The sequence below is a fragment of the Haemorhous mexicanus genome, chromosome 7, assembly GCF_027477595.1.
Source record: "Haemorhous mexicanus isolate bHaeMex1 chromosome 7, bHaeMex1.pri, whole genome shotgun sequence".
NCBI classification, from domain to species: domain Eukaryota; kingdom Metazoa; phylum Chordata; class Aves; order Passeriformes; family Fringillidae; genus Haemorhous; species Haemorhous mexicanus.
This window is the reverse complement of record NC_082347.1, coordinates 3,101,737-3,127,016: the sequence shown is the minus strand read 5'-3', so window position 1 is coordinate 3,127,016 and position 25,280 is coordinate 3,101,737. Positions and strand designations below refer to the sequence as shown.

Here is a 25,280-nt window from a genome sequence, read left to right as displayed (position 1 = left end):
GGTGGTATGTATCACAAAAGAGTATCCAGAAGCAAACAGACTGGACATGGAATTGGAGGCCCATCTTGGGAACTGTGCTCCAGCCAATGGTTATTGAAATAGCTGGGTTTAAATTTCCACATTTTAAATACTTTTTCAGTTTGTCTAAGATTCAAAACACAGATGGGGATTGCTGGTACTTTATGTTAGACTATTTAGGCTGCATCCTGAACCAAAACACTAATTAAAGCATTACCTTGCTTGTGTTTAAGTAACATTTGAATATGTTGCTTGTTCTGATCTTCAGAGTGCACAGAAACCCCAATATTTTGCTGAATACCCTTCTGAATGTAAACTAATCCTCTGTTACATATTAACTCTCAACAGCAGGAACCAACATTAGTGCTGTTGAAGAGCAAATCCTGTGTTCCATGATGTATAGCAGTGCAGGAGTACTACAGAAAACTGTAGCACCAGCAAAGAAGCTTATTTTGCAGCTTAGTTAATTGTTACCAACACCATTTTATAGGCACTGCAATCTAAGGCTTAAGAATTTGAAAGCAACCAACTGTACTACATGAACATTTTACTACCTTGCATAATGGGTATCAGAAATCCAGGCTATTCAAAAAGCACTGCAGGCAGCTGCAGGTGGTGACTCCCTTTTTGCCAGGGCAGGGCACTCTGCTTTGGCTGTGCTCTGACACCTCTCCTTGGAACACTCCAGCCCTGCCTCAGAGTGGGCAATGGCAAATGTTGCTCATGGGTAACTCCTCAGGAACGATGCTCCTGGGTCTGGCCCAAGGCTTGGAGTGCCTCTCCAAATCCTTGGGCTTTGTTAGGACGCCGTGCTGGGGGTTCCTGACTCTGCTGTTGAACCCTGGCAGGTGAGATTGTTCTCAGGGATTTCACAGGGCAGCTCAGAGAGGGCTGGGGAGAGGCTGCTGTCAAACCCCAGCAGTGACTGTCCTCCCGAAGAGCAGCTCACACAGGAGGGGCGAGCCCTCCCTGCTGGATGATCAATCCAGCCCCCAGGAACTGCAAGTAGCACATCACACACTGGAGCTCCTTCCCAGGGCAGTAGTGAGCCAGAGCACAGCGGCCTTCTTCTGCTCTCTGGGAGATCCCACTTACCTGGAAGATGAGTTTTGCTTCTTATTTTGCTGCTGCACATACTGGAGAAGGGAAATAAGCAAGTATGAGCAGAGTTGTATCCCTCCTTTTCTTCAGATCTGAGCAACAGGGATTCTGTTCACTATTGCTGTGCACTCCCATGTCAGTGAAGCAGGCTGGTGCTGAGGTCTGTTTTGAGGAGAACCCCAACCACACCCTCTGATTTGAAGCAAATAAAACCTGATAAAAATATTTCCAGTGGCTGCAGTTCAATGCCACAGTAAGTGATTCCCATAAGTTGCTCTGCCAGACAGGCAGCAAAAAGAGGCCCTGTACTGATGTGTTCACAAACTGTTTTGTCCTTTTCAGTCAGAAAATGAAGTTCAGATTTTCTGGCTGCTTCTCTTGACCTGGGCACAGTTCAGGCAAGCAGAGGCAGACTGAGAACAGGGACTGGTTTTATGCCTGTCCCTTTGCAGTGCAGAACCTGCTGCCCTTTTGGGTGAAGCCCCTGTAGCTCCTATTGCTAATTAACAAATACACTTCTACACATGACAGTGGTTATTATTGCTAAGAGCAGGAAAGAAAAATTAGACGACTAAGTGCAAAATAGAAGTATAAAATTTATTTAAAACCACCCACAAAGTTCTGTGTAATCAGGAATGATACAATTTGTAATAGTCTTTTTAAAAACTCATGACAAGATTTAAAATATATTTTCAATTACAGTATTCATTTAGCCTTATTCAGTTAGGACAATAATAAAAAAAGAAAGTTCTAAACAGATGAGACACACAAGAAAAATAGAACAGAACAGACAATTTCCACAACGACAATTTTTACATGTATGTTTCAATACTAGTATCAACATTTCAATGCATCTTGCTACATAAACATGAAATCATGTACAACAACTTCTTGCACCAAAAAACATAGCTTAATTAGATCTTTCAAGTAACATGCAGTCACAACTCACAAGTCTTCAAGTACTGCTGGTAAGGGTTCCCTTGTCTGCAAAGAAGATTTTAAGGTTCAGTTTCTCAGCTAGCACAACTCTGCCCAGCTCCACCAGCCTCAGGGAGCTGTGCTCAGTTACACTAGGAAAGAATCAGGCCCCAAATGGTTTTTTGTTTTTTTTTTTGAGAAAAGAAGTAATTTTTTACACTTTCTCCTGTAAATACTGTGACATAATGAAGTGCTTTTTCTTTCTGATTTTTTTCTCCCTGTACATCACCTTTTGCTTAAAAATGTTTTATGTTCCAGATTTCAGTACAGTACGTTGGTAACTGGGAAGAAAACCTCAAAATTGAAAAATAAATATCAAATGCATCCCAAGGAAAGAAAGAAAGATCGAAAAGAAGGAAGAGAGAAGGAAAAAACTCATGACTTTTTTTCTTTTGCTTTGGCATATTGCTAATCTGTTATCTTCCCAAAGCAGGAAGGAATTCATTAGCCACTGCATGTCAGTCCAGCATGTCCTTACATACTCATGTTCTTTCTTCATGACAGCAAATTCTGATCAGTACTTGTGACCTGGTGTGAAATTGTCACATTATGAAGAGCTGTCCCTTCCAAACTGAGCAAATAATCGTAGAGTAATTCACTTTAAAAACTGAAATGCATGAATGTTTGCATTGGCTAGAACTGCCTTTCTTTCAGCAGTACTGGGAGATGCCATTTGTTCTTCTTGACTACAATTATTTTTTCGTTCAGAGGACAAGAGCTTCATGAAGTTCAGTGCTGCCTTTTGAGATGCATGGATTAGACAGGCATTCACAAAGCTGGTACAAAATCTGTTCTCACTAGGCTCTGCAGTATCACTGCGGTGTATAATTTAAGAAGGAAAGTATGTTTCCTGTTTATTTCCTTTTCCTCAAACTTCTTTTGAAGGAGAAATTTGCACTGCATCACTGCAATGCGGCGGGGCTGTTGGTCACATGGAACTTCCAGGGGCAGCAAGGGGAGCTCTGCAGGACTCGGGCATGCAGAGCCATGCCAGGCTTCTCCCTGGCAAGTAGCACCACAGTCAGGGAAGGCAGAAGGTGTTGGCTTTAACTCTGTGTCCCCAAACTCACCAGAGTGACAACAGCACACAGCACTGCACACTCTGCTGGGTGTGAAGTCAGGACAGAAGGGAGTTCAGTAGATTGTCACAACCCCAGTTTATATCATCAAGTAAAAGGGATCCAAGTTATGATAAAGGGTAGCAAGTATTTTAAGAAGAACTACCATAAAAATAGCATTTTGGATAATTTTGTGAGATTTCTGGGCTGGCCATTACCTAGAGGTACAAATCTTTTAGCACATTGTCTTTGTAGACAGTGTTGGGCAAAGGACAGCCAATAGAAGCAAATACTTAAAACCTGCTAAAACCCAAGCAGGTCTCTTTTCAGCCTGTATTTCTAAACTAAGAACAATCTGGATGTTACTGGCCAGTATGTGCACAGTAAGGATACCATGAAATTGATTTCAGACCATTGCACAAATCAGTCATTTGATAACTGTTTTTATTTATACTACTGACCTCTTATACTCTGATCAGTGTGATGGATGCTCCAAAGGATGTAAGCCAAAGTGACATCCATTCAGGGCCCCTTTATCCTCCCAAAGCAATGCCAAGGACAGTAGTATAAATGAGAATCAGGGCCTCCATTATTACTTTAAGACACCTCCCAAACCCTAGACCCTTTCTCCATTACAATCTAATAAAAATACAGATATACATGTAAAATATTGATCAGGTCACAAAACTTTCCACGACAGCATTAAAACGTTCTGTGACAACAACTGCACTACTGAACATCAAAAGTAGCAGTTCCCTGGCCCCAGTGCAACAGCCCCTCTCTGGAGCACAGTTCAGCTGCTCTGAGTGGTAACTCTGTAGCTGAAGTGCCCAAGCTGTCCTCCCTGCAGCTGCAGGTTCTGAGCTACACCTGGGCTCTGTGACTTTGGGAGGAATGGCTGCAAGGTGTGCAGAGTGTTGACAAAAGCACCGTTGGTGTCACACCAGACCAGGCTCCTTCAGGAATTGAGCACCCCAGCCCTGCACTCACTGCAAGGATGCTGTTGGAAGATTCTGGCATTTGAATAGAAGTGTGTGTGGAAAAATGCCATCTATAATGGCCCAGCAGAAGAAAGGAAAAGACACTGTCTGGAGGAATTAAGGATACAGCACCAAGAAGCATCTTGTATCTTTTAAAACTGAAGCTTAGCAGTACCTGGCTGGACACCACGAGCAACTGTTGGGATGGTGAACTGGGGAACTGGACTGCAAAAAATCCTAAAGTCTTAATTCTCAGAAAGACAAAGAAACAGCAATGCTGACACCTCAATATCCTCTAATAAAAGGCAGGAACCACCTTAATTCTTCTCAAGCTCCTTCAATTCCATTTTTTTGCCACAGAGGAAGAACATTTTTTCCAAGCAGTCCTGTGTTAGTTCAGGAATTTAACATACATAATACCTGGATATCTCACAAAGGCTGATCTAAGATTTAAGAAGATGTAAAGAAACACTCCTGCTCTTGCAATCATGCAGGGGCTGCAGCAGCTGTCTGATGGCAGGAATGCAGCAGAGCTGTTGAAAGTGACTCAAAAGACAAGAGGACACAGAGATGCAACCCACACGAAGAAATCCTGTACTCTGAGAAGGAATGACTTTTCCTTCTCAGGAATGATGGTTCTCTAGTCTTGCAAAGTCCCTTTTGTTTGGTTACTTGCAGATACAAGAACAGATTGAAACAACTACATCAAAAAATCTGAAAATTAACTGGAAAACTGATTATTTGATTTTAAAAAAAGTAAGAAATCAGTGACTGTGACAGATTATGAATTGTCCCTCTCTACTGGACTTTAAAAAAATCCCACCTGTAATATTCCAGGCTCTGCATGAGAAAACGTGAAGTAAAAGCCCTAGAACTGTCACATACAGAATATAAGATCAAGGAATCAGACTGGTTTGGGTCCGAAGGGACCTTAAAGCTCACCTCCTTCCACCACACCAGGCTACTTCAAGCCCTGTCCAGCCTGGCCAGGGACACTTCCAGGGATGAGGCACATCCCCAAGCTCTCTGGGCAGCCTGTTCCAGGGGACTGGAATGAATGGAGCTCAGGGGGAGAGTGCCAAGGAGAACAGCTTGGCATGACACTGCTGAGATGGACATGGCTGATTCCACAGCGAGCAGGACGGTGTGCAGGGGCTCACGGGCAGGCTGGCAGCATTAGTGCTGCTCATGCCCAGTGCTGAAGCTGATCTGGGAAGGGAAAAGCTCTGGGGGCAGTTCCAAGCACTGAAAGCACCCAGCAGCAGGTGACAAAGTGAGCCAGCACTAACTGAGCACAGCTGATGATTTGGAAAGACCACGGAGAAAGGTGGCCAGAGAATCCAGTGCCAGCAGCACAGAGTAAAAGTGGTACCCACTAATCAACACCAGCCATATTAAGTGTTTTTCAGGGACACAACACAACATCATGTAGAACTAAGTCTTCATAATTTAGTCAAGTATGGGACAGTATTGAAAAGTTCTGCCTGTTCTCTAAAAAAACCAAAAAGGCTTTAACAGGGAAGTAACAAATTCAGCATATATTCAACACTCCTTAGGGGAAGTGATCCATATGAAGCCTGGTGCCTGCTCAGGTTCTACTGTTAGAAATCCTTGGTCTTTCAGAAAACCTCGAATGTAAAACTCCTTCCTTGATGTAATTCCAATTTTGTAGCAACATCCTAAAGCAGAATGTAGACAACTTGTGAAGACTGACTAAACATCAGGTAATCCCAGAAGAGACTGAAACCACTTCCTGAACTGTGAAGAGTAAGCAGCCACATCCTCTAGACTTTTGACACTGGTCACTGGTTTAGATTAAAGGAGAATGTTAAGTGTGTCACAGACTAAATAAAATAAGCTACAGAATTTAAAGTCAGATGGACCAAAAGAAGTGTTAGTACAAAGAAGTACCATGGCAACTACATGTGCACAGGAGGCTGACTCCAAAACCAATTGTACCTTCACAACTCTGCCTGTGATTTACTTATGCTGTGCAGAGAACCAGCAAGGCTGGAAAGGACCTTAAAGAGCATCGAGGCCCAGCAGCACCAGCAGCTCTCTGTGCCCTCTGTCCTGGTGGGGGCAGGGGGCAGCAGGCTGCCCATCACAGCAGCACCTGCTGCCTTGTCTGTCTGTGTACATTGACAATGGGGGCCAACTCTTTCCCTCCTCTGGTGTTTTTTTAAACCAGATTATGCAGGCAGAGACCAAAGGAGAGATTTCTGCCTGTGGAGGAACTGTGCAAAGAGGTGAATTTGTACCTAATACCCACAATGAAACATGTCACTGGTCAGAGCAGTGCTGTGACACAGACATTGCAGTGCAGTACCGTGGTGTCACAGTCATCAGTGCAAAGACATTCCCTCCACACTTCCTCCTGCAAGTCACATCAAGACCTGATAAAGCAGGAATTCCCAAAAGTGACTGGACTGCTCCTCATCTCCAATTGCTATTGAGGAGCAGATCATCACAGCGTGGCACACAGCTTTCACACAAGGAATCAAACAATTTTATGGAGCAGACATCACAAGGACCCTAACCTGAATTTCAGTGACCACAACCAGCCAGAAAGAGTTTGTCCCACACTGCCTGAATGTGACTGGTGTTAACATACACAAAGCATGGAAGTGGCCATGCAATTGAGTTTTCTGTATCTGAGAGGACAGCCATTTCCTTCTGATAGCCTAGAAATGACAGGATTTCTATGGAAAAGAAACAACCAGATATGTAAATGGATTACAAAGCTGGAGACTGCCTGATAAATGGAGGTAATTTCAACATGAGAGAAGCTCCATGGGAAGTGAAAGAGCAAGATTGACCTCTGAGTTGGCACAAATGTTGGTCAGCTGTTGTCCATATCCATCCAATTAAACATGGACATTGCAGGAACACCTCATGAATGAGCCCTTGGGAGTCAGCAGGGCTGCAGCAGTGGGAACAGGACCCACATTTAATCCACCACATTCAGTTAATACTGCAATGAAATTAAAAAGGTCTTTAAAAAACCCATTCAGTTGTATGCTAGAAAGAATCTTAAGTACTAGACAAGTTGTCATTTACCCATGCTTAACATAAAATGTTGCTCAAGATTAACTACAGTTATTTCCTGTTCTACATCTAGAGGAGCACTGTCATGGGTAACACAAGGACTTTCACCAGCAGTTAAGATTCTTAGAAAGTCCTTAAAAAAATCTGAATACAACTGTTACAGGTTGGAAGCTGCAAGTATTTGTAAGTAGTTAAAAAGTTTCTTGGATCTTGTGACTAAAGTATTTATAGAAATATTTCTTTCTATTTCCTGCAATATACCAGCATGTGAAAAATCAGTAAATTCACTGCTTAACTGGACACAACTGCAGTGACTCCCCCAGGGAGTCATACAGAGCTGGTCCAGCAACAAGCCCTGCTCCTCCCCTCCCAGTGGAGGTGGGGTTGTGGCACTGGACCCAGGGGACAAAGGGATGAGACACAATTCTTCTGGGAAGTCAGAGGTGTCCTGGGCTGGATCATGACAGTTTTTCCTGGCATACTGTAAGAACTGATCCACAGACAAGCACACCCCACTGCCAGCTCACACCTGCATCCACCTGCAGGTTTTTCACCCAGAACATTGTGCCAGCTGATGGAAACCAAATAAAACATGCAGGTCTGACCAAGCCAGCTACCTTAATTTTTGATCCAGCTCCAGGTCTGGCTATCCAAGAAGGCCTTGGGTTAAAATCTAAGAGCAAACTACAAGGGGTTGTGTGGGTTGCAAAGGAAAGAACAGACCCACAGAAGATTTTAAGAGATAAACACTGCTAAAGGATGATAACCTTGCTGAAAACAATGCAATTTGTGTACAAGACTGATAAACATCCTGAAGTGCTACAAGAAATAGCACAGAGTTGTAAAAGCAGTAAATAGCTGCATTTTCTATACTGCAGTACAGCAACAGAAAGGATCAGCTTCTCAAATCACAACCCACTGCATGTCCAGCAGGAAGTGGAAGTGGCCAACCTGCCTGGCAGGAGATGTTGAGAAAGCAGTTTAGGTGAAAGCCAGCCAAGGAAAGAGCACCGTGGGTGATTTCTTATTGTGCAGATGATATATTTCTGTCATGTAAGTAATATTAATGAAGTAGTAACTGTGAGTTTAGCACCTATCAGTTAATAGTATTAATTATGTTAAGATACATACTTCTTTGTTAGAATTGCCATTTCAAAGAAAGGTAGAGCTGGGCTACCTGTTTGAGGGGATCCTTTCAGATCCACCTTTCAGTGCCTCACTTCTTAGAGGGAAGCTGCTGGTTTTTCAATGGAACATTTTTCTCTGAAGTTTCCAGTAAGTTAAATGTGGGCATTTGTAGGAGAAGATTCAAGTAAAAATGATCCACTTTAATGGTATGAACATTTTAAAAGGCAGAGATGGCTCCGTAGCTTACCAACTTTGTGTAGAAAATCTGTCACATGAGAGTGCTGAACTACAGCATGACAGAACTGAAGCTGTCAGGGCTGTCAGTGAAACCAAGAATGAATCTCTACATGGGGGGACAGGTACATGGCTGAACAGCTCTGGAATGTACAGCACTACTGACTGTATGGACAGCTGCAATTCCTGCTCTCTTCGCCTCACCAAAAATATACGAGTTTTAAAATGGAAATCTAAGGCACACAAAATACCATAATGATTTGATGTATACTGTATATTACATAGTCAATAAGCATAAAACTGCTGGTACAAAACAATGGCAAAATATTGGTTCTGTTTCATCATTATTTACAATCCCTTCATATCCTCTATTTGAACTAATATTAAGCTTTGAACTAAAATTTGCAGCATACCCGGTTTTTACAGGTTTTACTTAAAACAGGTAAGATCCAAAGAACTGGTTCAATTCCTCCATCCCCTGCCATTAACAGCTTTGTCAATTTGAACAGGAATGTGCAGAACTGAACCCAGGATTGTTACATAGTGATTGCTACCTCAGCCCTGGCTCCAGAGGAGTCTCCTGGATCTGCAGCCGCACCAAAGGATTTGTAGCACCAAGGTCCTGACTGGCTCTGTGTTCCACCACCACTGATGTACTTCTCGTACCAAACTGCAAATGGAGTTCTTGCACTTCAGCTCCTCAGGGAAAAAGCACCTTGTCTTTAAATAAAGCAGATCCAGATAGTTCATATTCCTCTATACAGCACCACTACAGTATAATATTATCAAGTATATGATTAGTATGTTTCCACACTGGCAAAGGGACTTCATTCTGCCTGCAGGCTGAGGCAGAGGAGGGGACAGCTGTGTCTGTGGGCCTGATCCAGCACCAGGGACTCCTGGGGTCAGTGCTCCTCCTGCCTCCACCAGCTTGCATGGAAGAAACTGCAGGATGAGGTCAGTCCTTAGCTAATGTTGTCTTTTGGTAATTTGTTTAAATAAATAAGTTTAAACAAGAAATACACAGGAGAGGAGAATCAGAAAGAAGAGTGGGATGCTACAGTATTTAAAAGCAACGGAGTGTCTGTTTTTCCTCTGGTTTAGCAAATACTCCTTTTGTGACATGTCACTTTCTCAACAGAAATGAAGAACATAAATTTCAAGGAAGGATACAACCTTTTCCATGTCAAATGTATAAATCGCTTCCAAAATTTACAAAACATTTTTGTAAAAAAGCTGAACTCAGAAAGTCGGTGAGTATAACAGAGAGGTTATTCTTAACAAAAACTCTGCTGCTAAGGATTAGAAATTTGATCTTTTCCAACACTTCCTTTGTATTTTTCCCAAATTATTTTTTTCTATCAGAATAGAATAAGGCAACTCTAGGGGGTAACTTTTTATCCCAAACAATCCTACCCCTGAGGCATTAGGAACATTTGGTTGCCATGTTAACTCAGAACGCTGCAAACAAATGAGACTGATCACTTATTGCTCAAAGAAGCCATAACAAATGCTGCCTTTAAAAAACCAGGTAATATTCATAACTCCCAATAGCAACACACGGATTGACCAGACATCTCTCCCTTCCCGTTTGTACACTCTCTTGAAAAAGAATAAAAAGGTTCTGTAATTCATAACTGTTTGTTTATATGCAACATAAAATCTTCAGTGAAAAAGGGCAAGTTGAAAACAACCATATATGCTATCAGCACACATCCTGCACCTGTAATACCATGGAACTCTGCACAGCAAGAACAAAATCATTTCTTCTGTAGAGTATGCACAAACCTTAGACAATATGATCCTTATACTATACTATTTCAAGTTAATTTTAAAAATAGAAAGTGCTTTTAAAATATATATTTACAGCTTAGAAACAACTTCCAGCCATCATTACCAATACTTCGTTCTACTGACGAATCTAAAGAACAAAATTAGTTGGTTTTCTAAAAGATTTGTCTGTAATTCGGACTATATAGCAATGGTTGGAAGTTGTTAAAGCAATGGCACCATGAAGTAATAATTCAGCTTATTTATTTTTAACTGTTTGATGTGGTTAAGCACCAAGAGCTGTGTAGAGCTATAACTGTATAACTTGATTTAACACCATAAAATGTGAACCTGTTAAAATAGCTATAAATGATTTTTGTAGTAAACAGACGATTTAAAGCACCAAAATATAAATTCCTAAAGGTAATAAACTGAATGATTCAATCAAGGTTAATAACCTAAACAAAATCTTTCTTTAGAATGTATTAAAACTATACAACTTTTTTTTTTTTTTTTTTTGCTTAAAATGTGCTTGAGCACCACCAAATGTTAAAGTCACAGTTTAAGAAGAAATCCCCCCCCTTTTTACCTCAGCCTTAAAATGGTTGAGATGAGCAAATAGTAAACGACACGAGACTTGTTCTTTAACAGCACCTGCGAGCACCAGCGCGTGACTGCACGCAGGGCCCTACGCCCAGTGGTTGTAGGGCCCTGCCACTCGTGTCAGGGCGTACGAAGAGACTGTGATCACGTTATCCTTGGTCGCTGTTAATGCTCTGCGGGATGGAATTTGGTTGAACTCGTTGTCTTCGTAAAAGAGATCTCTGTTTTCACCTGGCTGCTTTGCTTTTCTGTTGCTAGAGCTCAGGTCGGGGTTCTCCGCTCCTAATCGTTCCGCCTCTTTTTCTTTTTCTCTCGCCCTCTCGGCCATCTTTGCTTCCCACATGGCTAAACCGTGTTTTGGCTCATTTAAATTTTTGTGTTGGTAAAAGACTAAAGAGATTCTCGTGGGATGATTGCGGTTGGGTTTTTTAATGGGTGTGGTAGCGTGGAGTTCACGTCTGGCACATTCGATCAAGATAGAACCGTGAGAGGGTGCCACAGCAACCCCACCGATGTCATCGTCCAAAAAATTGTGCTCGCTGTCTGACCACAGCTCCTCAGCCTTTTCTTCAGAATCAGCTGCCTGTCCCAGTGCACTGGTTTGCTTTACATCAGCACAGTCAAAGTCACAGCTCTGTCCCCCATGGGAGCTGCCCTTTTCCACCGGGCACCCTTCGGAGCAGTCGGCCGCGGGTCCCAGGGCATCCTGTGCCGAGGAGCTGAGCGGGAGCGAGGAGTCACAGGAGCTGATCATCTCTGAGGAGGCAGAAGCGTCCAGCTGAAGCTGACAATTCTGTTTGTCTGGCTGCTGTTCAAGTATAGTGGGCAGGGGCTCTTTGTGGGCTGGGGGGCCCGGAGCGGTGACCTCGGGAAGAATGGGTGGCACGCCGTTCACCTTCTCGTCCAGCAGAATTCCAGTATAATCTTTGACTGACACATCAAAGCTCTTGCAGTTAACATAAGGTGTCACGTGAGGTTGCTTGGTACTGCATTCAAAATACCCGTAGGGAACTGAAAAATCTTGTTGGATATTAGTCACTGCAGTTAGGCCAGGCTTGTGTGCGAGAGATGGATAAGGATGTAAACCATCCACCTTAAAGGGGGAGGAAGGCGTGTACTGCTTCAGTAAGGAGCAATTTTTAGTAGTGTTTGAAGTATGCTTCATGGCATAAAGGTGGTTGGAAGTCTCCATTTTTATTCCAGGTTTTAAAGAATCTGTTTTGTTCCCTAGAAGAAATGCACACCAAAGTGTAAGTACTTCTCAATCAATAAAATATCTCTTGTATTTGTATACTTGCTTTCTAACATGAGAAACGCACACTGACTAGAGATTTTTCAAAATTATTATTTTTAGCTTTCTAGGAGTATCTCTATGACTGTACACATCTCTCTCTCTATATACATCACATATATACACATATATTTATCACATATATATATATATACACATACACATATATATACACAAAAAAATAACCTTGCTCAATTAATGCCTTAACCTTTTCCAGTCAGGCTGCTGGTATATAAAATGAAAAGGTATTTCACTGTGGGATGAAGAAATAAACAGAAAAATTAAATAACCACTAATTCCCAAATCACACAGCCCAGGCTTACAGAAATGCTTCCCAGCAGCTGACTGCTGGCCTTCAGTTTTTACATAATTGATGAAATTCAGCCTGTGACTCAGTCAAAATTCTGACCTGCCTTAACCCCACCTTATGATCAAAGGAAAAAGCATGTTTATGGATCTTGTCCATCACAGCAAAAACAGTTACTGAATTACAATGATTCATGCATTCCAATACTGACTCAGAAATTGCCTTTTTTATAAAAAGCATCTGGCAACATGCTCCGGGTAAACCCATCCTTATAAAATGGATTTTGAGCCATGTGATTTGGCTGTCTTGCATCTTTCCATCTAACTGCCTCATTATTGCAGATCTCTGTGCAGGCATCCTTGGTCACTCTCAGTTTCTGTCAGCCCTTGACCAATCTGCTGCTGGGCTGGGCTGGGACCAGGCTCCTCTCACAACTGGCGCTCACACGGGCAGGTTCAGCCCAGAGCCCATGGGAGCAAAGAATTCCATTGACTCTGCTGGGCTTTCACCATGCTCTGCCATGGCTTTAGGGGGTTCTGCTGGCAGACTGGCACCCCACAGAGAGCTCCTGCTTACCCTCACAGGAGACTGTCAGTGTTTCTTTAGTCCCTAAATACACAGAATGGTTAATTGTTTTACCCAGCGTAGAAGCATAATTCTTTCTTCTACTCTGTCTCCTAGTAATTTATAAATCAGTGATGAATTAAAAACATTCCTCCCATAGGAATGCAGAAAAGTCAAAGTGAGATAATGACAGGCACAATAATTAGTATGCAGAAACCAAAAGCTGTATGGGGACATGAGGAGGCCACATCAACTCTATAAAAACCTTTCTGTGAAATAAACCACAAAGTGTTTAATGACTTTAACAGCCCCCACCCCAGGGCAAGGCCTCTTCCCTAAAGATTTTAAACACAGCATTTGAGCACTGCATTCTCCATCACCTCAGGAGAGAGATGTGTTCTGTGAAAGTAAGTTCTAACAAACCTCAGCACTCCATTATGGAAGTGCAGCAAGTGGATTTTATTTGTTTTTTAAATGTTATCCTCCAAAATGCAGACACTCTTTGAAACACATTTCCCTGTTATTCCTCCCCTTAAAAATGCTACATAGGTCTGGATGTCTCTTGTGAAATGAAATTCAAAATTACAGCACATGGGCTGGTTTTCCTCTCTTCTTCCTAACAGGCTGTGCTTTAATTTTATTTATGTTTCACCAGCTAATCAGAGAGTTTAAGTTCATGGTTTCTTCCACCTCTTCTTTTCTGCTTCTCAGGACTGGGCAGTCGCATCCAGCAGCCCCTTCCCCTGGAGGCCTGACCCAGGATGTGACAGCAGGCACAGCCCAGCCTGGCACAGCCCTGCGCTGCCCACGGGCCTCGTGGCACAGGAGCCACCAGGGCCTCGCTGGCTGCTGCCAGCCTGCACTGCCCCACTCCTGCCACAGCCCTGAAAGGGACACTGCACTGCCATCTGACAAAGCCTGGGGCGTTTCACACATCTCTTGCTGGGCAGCAGTGTTCATGCCATTGTGTCACAGCTCAGGTTTTGAGAAAGCCATTATCTGCCATAGGAAATGGAGAACACAGTTCTTGTACTTCAAAGTGACACAAATTCAAGTTGCTTATTTAGGTCAACATTCCAACATTCTTTCAAGATGGTCAAACTGCCATTGTTTATTAGAATAAGGGAACTTGGAAATACTTCACAGGTGTTCACAGACCACCAACAAACTATTTTTGGGTCATCACCTGAGGTTTTTCTGCCCCATGAGACAACACTGGCTACAGTGACTTGTTCATCAACCCCTAAAATGCAGATTATACAAGTGGTTTATTTTAAAGGGGCTTTTCCCTCCCATCAGATGTGTAAGAGAGCACGGAATCAGAACAGACCAGTAGAATTTCCTAAGTATCACTCACCTAAACAATGCAAAGCGTTGCCAAGATTTTCTGGGGCTTCAGTTTTCAGTTTTACTGGTGTTGAATACTTTTTATCTATGAATGGCTGCTTTTCACTTGGGGTCCTCCTTGTGTCTGGTTTCTTTTTCTTGGTAGCTCTGAGAGGCTCAGCCAACATCCTCACCTCCCTGGGGAACGCTGTGAGCACCTGGATGGCTCCGGCTTTGATCTTGGCCTCCAGGCCCTCCTCGGTGCCAAACTCATCGGTCTGGGAGATCTTGTACAGAGGCAGCACGTGCAGCTGCTCGTCGCTCGGGATCACCCCCACTCTCCTGTTGTCCTCCTTGGTTAGGGTGCACACCTGCCAGGAGCACAAGGGTCACAAACAACCCACAACACAAAGCAGCACTTCCGTCAGGGCTCAGGCACTCATGCTAGGCTTCACTGCTGACTCCTACTCTATGGCCTCAACACCACGGGGCTTTCAAATGCAAACATCTGACACAATTATCTGGTCTGTGATGACACAGATCAGCTGTCAGCACTTTGAGATCAAGGCACATGTCTTGGATGAGAAAGTGAAATCTGGTCTCAGCTTACAGTATCCACAAATATATTCCAACCTTGGTAAATAATCTCAGCTGTCAATATACTGTGAAGTTCCTAAGCATTCCAATTATGTTTTTTAATGCATAAATACATCATTGATGTTCAGATTCACTTTTAAGGATTACAAAATATGAAAAATTTTTTTTGCATTAAACAAAAAATGTTTATGATCTGGAATTTATTTCATGATTTGGAATTGGTTTTGGTTTTTATTTTGGCTGGTAAATGAAAAAAACCCAAACCAGCACAAAGAGTCACTCATACCACTCTACATGTTTTGCAAATCTCAGCTCTAACCCCCTCCCTCTCTCAACACTTTCTTAAATCAATGTCCCGCTGTAATTACCTCAGAGGACCCAGAAATGTTCTCTTAGGCCACTGCCCTACTTCCTGTTATTCTGAGCTGTGAGATCCTGGAGCCCAGAGCAGAGGGCTGATTATATCCAGTTTGATGAGCTCACATCAGAAAAGTAATAAATATTCCAACTTATTGGAATAGTTTTCTTCTTGTCATTATAAATGCTGAACATTTCTAGCACTCCTTGAGTTCCAGCTGTGACCAACACCAACCCATCCCCCTGAAAGCAGCACTGACACTGGCACTATTCCCTGGCATCATTCCCAAGGGATGGTAACAGCTCCTGTTGTGTGCCTGAGCACGTGTACAAACATTCACCTTCTGCAGCTCTGGCACTTCCATTCCCAAGGGACTGCACCGTGGCTAGAAAGCCCTACATGGATACCATGGCTTAGGGGAGCTGCAGTTCCACAGGAGTCACTAACCACACACAGAGAGGGACAGGAGCACCATCCAAGGACGAGCTGATACTCCCTAAATGGAAGCTTAGCATTCCATCATTCTGCAGGCTGAATGTGATACCTATCATAAACAGTCAATCCAATTTCCCAGAATCTTGTCACCATTCCTAACACTCCAGGGGAGAAGAATGTTATTATTTAGGGGATGAAAAAAACCCAAACATTTTTTATTTCACAGCACAGCTTTGGCATAAAGGCATCACACAATTATTTCTAGAAAAATAAAAGTACAGAACCACAAACTAAAAAAACCTGAACCAAAACCATGGTGGCTTGGGCTTTATCAATAGTTCTATGCAAAGCTTGGCAGTTGCAGAGCAGCAAAAGGAGGAAATGTGAGGGGCAGAGAGAAGGAAGAGCTTTTCAGGAGGCAGCTGGAAGGGATGCAGAGGGGCTCCAAGGCAGTTAGCAGCTGCTTTGTAGCACTCACTGAGGTACTCACCTCCTCTGGCAGCCTCTGCACTAGGAGGCAGATTCAGAAAAAACAACAAGTTGTTCAGTGAGCAGGACTGGAACCTCACTGCCCGTGGGCTTTGCCACCCAGGCTCCCACAGCCCCAGGCCCAGCAGGGCTCCCTGCTCCCACCCTGCTGGGCACCAGCCAGGCCTGCCTCAGGCTCAGGCACCTCCTCCCTGCATGCAGCTCCCCCAGCTCACTCAGCAGTGACTGCACAGCTCACTGCAAGAGCTTCCACATCTCCAAAGGCAATTCCATTGCTGCCAAGCTCACTGACACCTGCCTGAAACTGGCCAGCAGATGCCACATCATTCAGGAAGGGTGAGAGAGGGCTGGACATACAGAGAGCATGATTACATAGGAGTGATGTTTTAGAAAGCCCAGTGCACTTTCCCCTTCTAAATTATAAACAAAAGCATGGAGGAGCCTGGCTCCCACTTGTTTTCATCAGAAAATGGGCAGTGGTCTTTTAGAATACCATGTCCAGCCTGTGTCTGGCCCAGGCACTAGTCTGAAAGAAGTCTGAAAGATTCAATCCACAATATTTATTATTTTGAAAATTGAGACTCTCATCCAATTGACAATTATAAATTTCCATGCAAAAGCCAACACCCTGTGGAACAAGAAAGTTCTGAGGAACTGAACAAGATGAGGCCTGTACTATATTGACAAAACTGTGGTGCAAGTACTGTCACCTCCAGCACACCCTGTATATTAAATACTGACTTCAAATGCATATTAGGAAATTAATGTATAGCCAAAATTGTATCCAGATCTGAAGACCAGTACATCTACAGCCTAAAATACCATCACACCAATTTTAATACATATACACTTTCACAGTTAGTGCCCCCTTAATATATTTTAACATAAAAGTGAAGGTGCTAGGGCAAACAGATAACTGAAAACAATGAGATGAGGAAACCAGCCATAAATTAAGGCAGTACATATCAGCTAAACACTTACAGCTAAAGGTGGTAAATCATCAAATGAGAAATATATGCTTTAAAAAACACTCCAATATTCAAATCTGTGCAAAATATTCCATTAAGAACTTAGGAGCCACTGCTGAGAAGTGAAAAGCAGTATTTTCCATTGGTGCTGACACTGCTGCAAACTGACCAAAATGAAACACAAACATGAGAAAGCCACCGAGTCTCTTAAAGGCCATTTACAGCATGAAGCTGCTTATCCTGCTACTTTGCTTTTTCCAGAACAGGGAGCTAAATCATCCAGGATGCTTAAAGGCCAAAGAAGTGTTGGCCAAAAGGTTTGTTTAGGTTTCCAATGTGCTTGGTGATCAAACTCATTGCCTATTCTGGGTTTAGTGATGTCATGGTAAAAGTTCCATGTTTATGAAACTTGATTACTTTTCCTTCATTTCAACTCAAAATGCACCAGGAACTCAGTGCAATCCCCTCCAGACATCCATCTGTAGCCACACAGCTTCCAGTGTGTTATTCTGGGTCTCTTTGATGTGCCTGTGTCCTCTTGAACCTCACATGTAGAAATGATGGAGCCTTTTCCACTGTGCTGTAATAACAGATGTTTGACATTCGAGTTTCAGCAGAGCAGTCAAACAGCCTTTCCAAAGCTGGGAGATGGAATCAGGCTTCCTGCACCCCCCTCCCTGTGCAGCTGGAGACACAGGGGGTGCCCCTGGGCACTCAGGGACTGCTGCAGCCCTGCCCACCATTATGCATAAAACATCTTTGCTTTTCCTTTGCAGCCAGGACAAACCACAATGTTCTCTTGGCCTGGTCTACCCTGAACAAGTGGATGTAGATCAAAACCAGAGAAGGGAACCCCAAACATATCTTCCTTTTGCCCACTTCATGCCCCAGGCTGTGCCATCAGACAGGTGACACAGGAACTGCTCCCTGGGAGCTCACAGGGTAGCAGAGTGAACCTCTCATGTTTCTCCATTTGTACAATATAAAAACCTAACAAATTCTTCCTTTACAGGCCCAGGGATTCATCTTTCCTCCTGTCTGTGACAAGCTGGCACCAACTGAAGCACCTGGAACTGCTGCAGCTCCCAAAGTGAGCAGGGGGTGCAGAAAGTGGTGTAACCATGCACAGCCATCCTGTCAGCCACTGCAAAGGCCTGGAGCCCTGTGCCAGTGGTGTGATGGGCTGTGCCTGCCAAAATACAGCAAGGTATGGCAAAAGCTAAGGGTTTGGGGGTTTTATCTGAACCCCAAAGAGTTGACAGACTGGTGACTGTCAGCACTTAGCTCTACTGCCAGTAATGAATCACATCTTGTAGGTGCCCTCAGAGCACAGATTTATCTTCCCCCCCTTCTTCTGCCTGCTGCAGACTGTGTGGCAGCAGGGATTAGACAGAACTGCAGCTGGTCTCTCTCCTTCCTCACCCCAGCAACAAGGGCCCCCTGCCCCCCTGGATGAGCAACACCCAGACACAAGCTGCAGAACCAGCAACAGCCTTTCTGTCCCAGTCACTTTTAAACCCCAAAAGGAACAGGGCAGTGCCTTAAATGGATTCCCACAGCTATGAAGAACATGACCCTTCACAGCTAATCTGATAAAGAAACAAAAGTACTTACATTTCACAGGCTCCATCAATAACTATAAAGCTTTTATCTGTGTTGCTCATTTAGCTTCATATCCATAAGGAGCATGCACCCTACACTGCAGCTGTAACATACATCAGTGGCCCTTAGGAGAATGTTAAGAGATGACAAAAGAGTCTAAGTAAAAATGAATGGTATATTTATTACCTTAAAGGTTCTTAAAAACTCAATTTGCAGGCAGAAATTATTTTTGCTTCTTTCAGACAAACACATGACATCTCTGTAGAATTGTCATTCCACTCCAGAGCAAGCAGGGAGTGTTTGTTTTTAGCTTTCTACCAGAAGCAATGCAAATTCAGAGCTTGACTCTGCTAGCCATGAACAATGTTTAGCAACTCAAATCTTCACTGGTAATTACCATGAAATGGCAATCCCCAATTTGTGTAAGGTCTGCTATTCTCTCTTGTATCTCCAGAGGGCATTTCCAAGACACTCCCACTGCTAACATAAATCTGCCAAATTTTACAGGATGATTAATTTTCAGAGTCACATACAAATAGTGCAGCTGACCAAACACACATACTGAGAAAAATGCAAGAATGTTTTAAAATATATTCTTTTAAATGTACAGTAACTCATTCTTTATTATTAACCTAATTTAAGTCCTTTGCTGAACTTCTGTCAGTGCCTGGTTTAAAGAATTGGAATAGACTCTGGTTTTCTTTTTCTTTGGGTGGCCCATGCAGAATTCCTGTGGTACTTGCAGTAAAAGTGATTTACCAATGATGATGGGAGAAAACAAAAAGGTGTCACAATAACAGAGCCAGCAGCATTTGCAATTATCAACTTACAGGCATCTACTTTAACCTTTTTAGCCTAGAAGAACTCTGGATTTTATAAATCAAGACTGTGTGCTCCTCTAAGGGGAAAGGGAAGAAATCTTAACAACACCAACAAGATGACAAGTACACTCTGTATGGACTTTAAAATGTAAGGCCTGACAAGCAGTTTAAAAAAAGGGTGAAAAGTAGTGAAGTCATGGATGCTGGAGGTTTCTAGTGCAGTGCAAATTGTTCTCATTCTGTTCATCACCACATGATGGGAAAGCAATCTCTGGGAGAACTGTCACCTCAGAATTGTAGTTGCACTCAGTACATTTTACAGACAAAACACGTCAACAGCCATGTAAATATCCCCTCCATCATGATCAGTGATTTATAAGGATGTATTTTAAGCTAAGTAGGCAGTCACACAGCACCTTTGGAACCAGACAGGAATACAGGAGGTGCTGGTATCACATGCACTAATTTCTTTTTGTGTCCTTACCACTACATTTCCTATGGTATTACCAGACTTGGTTATAAGCCCAAACTAACAACCCTGATTTTGATTGTCATAAAAACCTGGACTGAAGCAAGCCCAGCATGTCTTGACACCCTGTTTGCAAAAACCAACATTTTTTGCTTTAGGCTTCCAATTCATGTGGCTGTGACTGTGCACAGACAGGAACAGCACACACTGCCACAGCCACAGCTCCTCACTGGGATGCTGCACATTGACCACGAGGAAATCCCAACTCCAATTCACCTTCTGATGTCCCAATTCAAGTCAGTAAACTCGAGTGTTGATGTTCACAGCTGTTTTCTATTTACAAATAGCCCCTTGCTGCAAGTATACCAAAATAAGGAGAAATCCATCTAAATAAAGAGAACACAGGTATGCAGTATTTATTTGTGAGTGAGCCACCCATGAAAACCAGATTGCAAGGCAGAGTTTTCAGCAGTTATAATCAGTTGGTCATGTTCTGAAAAACTGACAAGATTTGGCAGAACTTGGTAGAAAGGGACAGTGATAAGCACACAGTGACCTTGCACAAGTTGTTCCATGCCTCTGGGATGTGGAACTACTTGCAAACACACCACATACAATCCATGAAGTATCAACACCAGCAAGGATCATGTGAGGCTGAAATGACATCAGGTGCTTACAGATAAATGCAGTTGCAGACCTTGTAGAACTATTCCCCAATATATTCCACAAAAAAGGTTTAATTTTCCCTCCAGGTGCTTCTGGCCATAACTTATGACTTTTCTGGGATCCAGTATGGCAAAATGAGTAGCAGACTCAGCTGCCATTTTGTCTCTAATTTAAGAGGTAATGGAGCACTTCAATTATTCTTTCCAGAACATCTAAACTAAATTAAATGAAAAAGCATATAAAGTAGTTTGACAAGGAGGTCTCGTTTTCAAGTTTAGAATCTTTAAGGGCATCAAATTCCTATGCCTCAGAAGTAATTTTGTAATGCATACTTCCAACAATAAGAAAAATAATAGTCTGTTGAGGACTGGCATTCCTGGTGGATTCCCAGAGTTGTTTCCATACTTTAAAGGAATGGACATTTGCTCCCCTTAAAAACACAAAATTAACATTAAAACAACTGTACCAGTCCTTTCATTGCTGTCACATAGAAATGCTCAGTGTTAACTATAGGTGTAAATGCAACACTTTATTGAATCACAGCAACACAACACTTCAGTTTGTATTTCAAAAAAAAAAAAAAAAAATTCTAGGGTAAGCAGAGATTTTAGATAGATTTTTTCCAGCTATACATCCTTTGATAGAAAAGTTATTCTTGTTCCCTGCACTGCTGTACAAGAAGTCACCCTCACTATGCAGAGCACTGTGATGCTCCAACTGCTCAAAGAACTCTGCCAGTTTTATCTTTTCTGCTTTGACCTCGTCTTTTTTCAACACTATGGTCTTAATTTCTAGAAGATCACTTAATTGAGTCATTCCCAACCAATTTTCTCACTGGCAATGTGGGAAAACGCACAGCCACACCAATCTGTGGGTGTTCCTTTCATACTGAGATGTAAAGACTGTAATGGTCACCTGGCTCCACCACGACCCATACTGTCTGCTTCCTGACCTCTAACTACACTACCATGGAACCTGGTGAGTGCCCAGGGCAAGAAGAGTGAATTTGGTGAGCCTGGGGGAGGCCAGTTACTAATTAATCAGTTTGCTTTAGCTCTTCCTCTACAGAGGTCTGTACAGCTCCTTGGTTAGACAATCATTTGCCTTTAACATCAGCTCTTTCCCAGGAATAACTGATCTGCCCTCTGGCCAGGCCCCTCCAAAGGACCAGGAGTCTTTACAGAATGAAATCATTTTGTAGGAAGGATCACTCCCGTCCCCCTTTCGATCTGTTATGCAATAAAATGAACTCATGTCCTCTGCAGACAGTAACAAAGATAAGCAAATAAGATGGGCATGGATAACTGGCAACACGCAGTTAATTCTGAAACAACTTCAATGCAAGGAGCCCACAAGCAGCACTCTGGAGCCTGCAGTGACCCCAGTGCAGAGCCCAGAGAGGAGGGGCAGTGTACCTACCACGGTGCTGCCGTTGTGCATGTTGTGCGTGTCCTTGTGGGCGTGGGCACAGAAGTCGATGCACGCCGTGACACCCGAGAAGGGCCGGCCGTCCTTGCAGCCCAGCCGGCAGTCGGGGCCCATGTGCTCGTTTTCCACCTGGAGGGAGAGACGACAAACTGCAGACACTCAGCACTGAGAGCGTGGCTGTGCAACCCCGCCAGCCACCAACAGCTCTGGGACACGATCCAGGCAGCCAGGCAGACTCAGTGATTCGTGTTTCCCTATGAAACATGCGACATCCGTGGCTAGATGCCAACGAGATAATCAGGTCAGCCACAATCAAATGTCCTGGATAGTAAAAACATTTTATTTACGGCATTATCTCTAAGCATTTGTCGCAGATAAAATATGGTGCTGCTTAAGCAGCTCAAGTAAGGAGAGGCAGTGCATGGAAACCTGCCAAATGCACCGGGACACACCACCGGGAGGGCTGCAGCTCCACCCAGAACACGCTCTGGGGCTGCTCCTCGGATTGAAACTGTTTATCAGAGCTGGATCTCACACACCCACCTGGTTCTGGAAAGCTTCTGGAGCAAGCTTCTTATAAACCGGAGCCACATCAGTAGCTAGCGTTTGCAAATTATTCTCAAGAAGTTCCTCCTGCAGGGAAAGGCAACATTTGGTGCTGCAGTTTGCTTTAAAAGACTCTCAGCCAGTTTAGAGATGCCCAACAGGTCAGCTTCTACCTCATATTTATTCAAGTGACTTCTGTTCTGCTGCCCTTTGTCACTAACCATAAATGCATGCTTTTGCATGACCAAACCATCAAAGCTGTCAAACAGAAATCAGCCAAAGAGCAATAGAGGATACCTGCTAGCAAGGCAACCCAGCACACAGGAACTGACTTCTTGCATAATTTTCCATATGCAGTCAAAGACTGAGGTGTGTTGCACAAAAACACACATGAGTAACATCCAGAGGAGAAAAATCATACCCCAAGCTGAGTGGGGATGGAAGCCCAGGTCTTCTGTTAGGGTTTTGCTTATGGGGCCTTAGTCTATGCTGACACACCTTGTGAGAAACTCCTAATAGCATTTATCTTCAGCTCTTAGGTCTCCTCTCAGGTACTTTTCTCATTTTCTGGTAACTGTTTTGTTCTTTGGAGGGGCAAAAATCAGGACTTACTGGAAATAACTACTAGATTCAGAAATAATATTCCTTCCTTAGGCTAATCCATATCAACACAGAATTAGGTGGGTGGGCTTCTACAGCAGTGTCCTATTTAAGCTCTTATTTGTAGAAACAATCCCTAAATTCTTATCCTAAGTTTTTGCTTTTCCAGGAAAATCACCAACCAGCTGGGATAGCAGAGGGCAGTGACAGACTCCCTAATTTCTTTTCCTCCAAGGACCAAGCTTTGAGAGACAACTGCAGCTTCAGTTTCTCACAGTGCATAGTGGCAAAATGAAGCAAGCTGCAATTTTTTGTTTAAAAAAACCCACTTATCACCACACACTGCAAACACCAACATACATAAACACCAGGAGACTTTGCTTCTTTCAATGGGATGTTACATTACAAGACGATGCTGTACTTTTAACTGGTGCTAAACCCAGTTTTATCAGCTGTAAATGGCTACCACACACCTACAGTCAGAACAAAAGGCACTCTGGAGTCACCCTGAGAAGTCTCTGTTCACCAGGCAGTAGTTACCAGTTTACAACACCTTTATTCCTTCTTCAGGAAAATATCTGCAATGTAAAGTAACTAATGTGGTTGGATATTTTTTTAGAGGTTTGCTACTTCACATAATCCATCACTGTTTTCTGTGCTGCATCACCTTTATGGCATCACTAACACATAAGCAGCAATTATGGTATCATCTCACTGCACTTAATTTTACTGTATTAATTCCTTCAAAACTATTTAAAAAAAACACACTGTCCACAGAAAAAAAAACCAGTTTATTCTTGGTGACAGAGGGGAGCCCAGATGTCAGCTGGTCCTACAACAGTGAGAAAGCAGTGCAACCCCAAGGTACAACAATTTCTGTGCCAAGGCAAAAGGCCTGAAACCCTGAGCTGCAAGCTTGGCCCTAAGAAAAAAGGCTGTTACTTACAAAGAATTAAAATTTCACACAGAGTTACACAGTGAGCTAAACAGGCAAGCAGAAAATCATTAAGAATAATTTTATGGCATATAAATACACAGTAATTATTCTACTGAATGAAATCCCAGTGTCATTGATTCTAAATACTACAGTCACAAAAACTTTGTTGGGTGTGAGTCTGTGGTAAGTTACACATACATGTGGGAGAGAAAAGGGGTGGAGAATGTCTAGAAAAGGCATTTTGAGAAAAAATGTATCTTACTTGTTTAGGGTCATCAGTGAGAAGCCTAAATTTCCTGGGGTTTTTGCTCCTGGCAAACTTACAGCCATTGAAATACATACTCCATGAACAGCCAAATGAGAATGATGCTCCACAAGTTTCTGGGTCAAGTCCTTGACATGCACAAGAACGACTACAAAAGGAAATAAAGACATAGCAGGTCAGCTGGCAACACAGCTCTTGGGTCTGGGTGTTTTTTAGGTCAGTGCTATTTTGCTATTTCTCTTATAATACAGAGCATAACAAAGGAATTTGTGAAATTCATGGCTTAACCAGGTATTTTCCATTAAGAAAATACTCCTGTGTAGAGGGCTGACTTTTCTCCACAAAGACAGTCTCAAACCTCCCCAACACCAGAATTTGAGACAGAAATATAAACAGCTATATAAATACACCCATGCATTCATTTTGACTTCTCCAGTTGGATAACATCTTCAACCAAGAAAATAGCCCTGCTACTTACCATTACCCTAAATCCAACAGTTCTTGTGTTATGTGCATTAAAATCATTAACTCCACACTGACTTGACTTTCTGAGCAGACCCTCTAAGATCCTTTAAGACCCATTAGATTCAGGTCTCCATACAGCTCTCAGAGTCTGTTAAATGTGGGGCCACACAGCAATCAGTACACAGGCAGCACTGCAGTTGCAACATATTCTCTAATCAATTTAAATTC

General features: G+C 43.0%; 1 protein-coding gene across 1 annotated transcript in view; it reads right to left on the bottom strand.

The window, feature by feature from the left end:
• Window positions 1–1,695: 1,695 nt before the first annotated feature.
• The window catches only part of TET1 (tet methylcytosine dioxygenase 1), a 64,865-nt gene continuing 41,280 nt past the window's right edge, over window positions 1,696–25,280 (bottom strand). The window contains exons 7-11 of the mRNA XM_059850851.1: window positions 24,585–24,735; window positions 22,783–22,872; window positions 22,231–22,368; window positions 14,438–14,777; window positions 1,696–12,145 (exon numbers count right to left, since the gene is read on the bottom strand). Coding sequence (XP_059706834.1) covers window positions 11,004–12,145; window positions 14,438–14,777; window positions 22,231–22,368; window positions 22,783–22,872; window positions 24,585–24,735 — 1,861 coding nt within the window. The 3' untranslated portion in view covers window positions 1,696–11,003. The remainder of the gene's footprint in view (window positions 12,146–14,437; window positions 14,778–22,230; window positions 22,369–22,782; window positions 22,873–24,584; window positions 24,736–25,280) is intronic.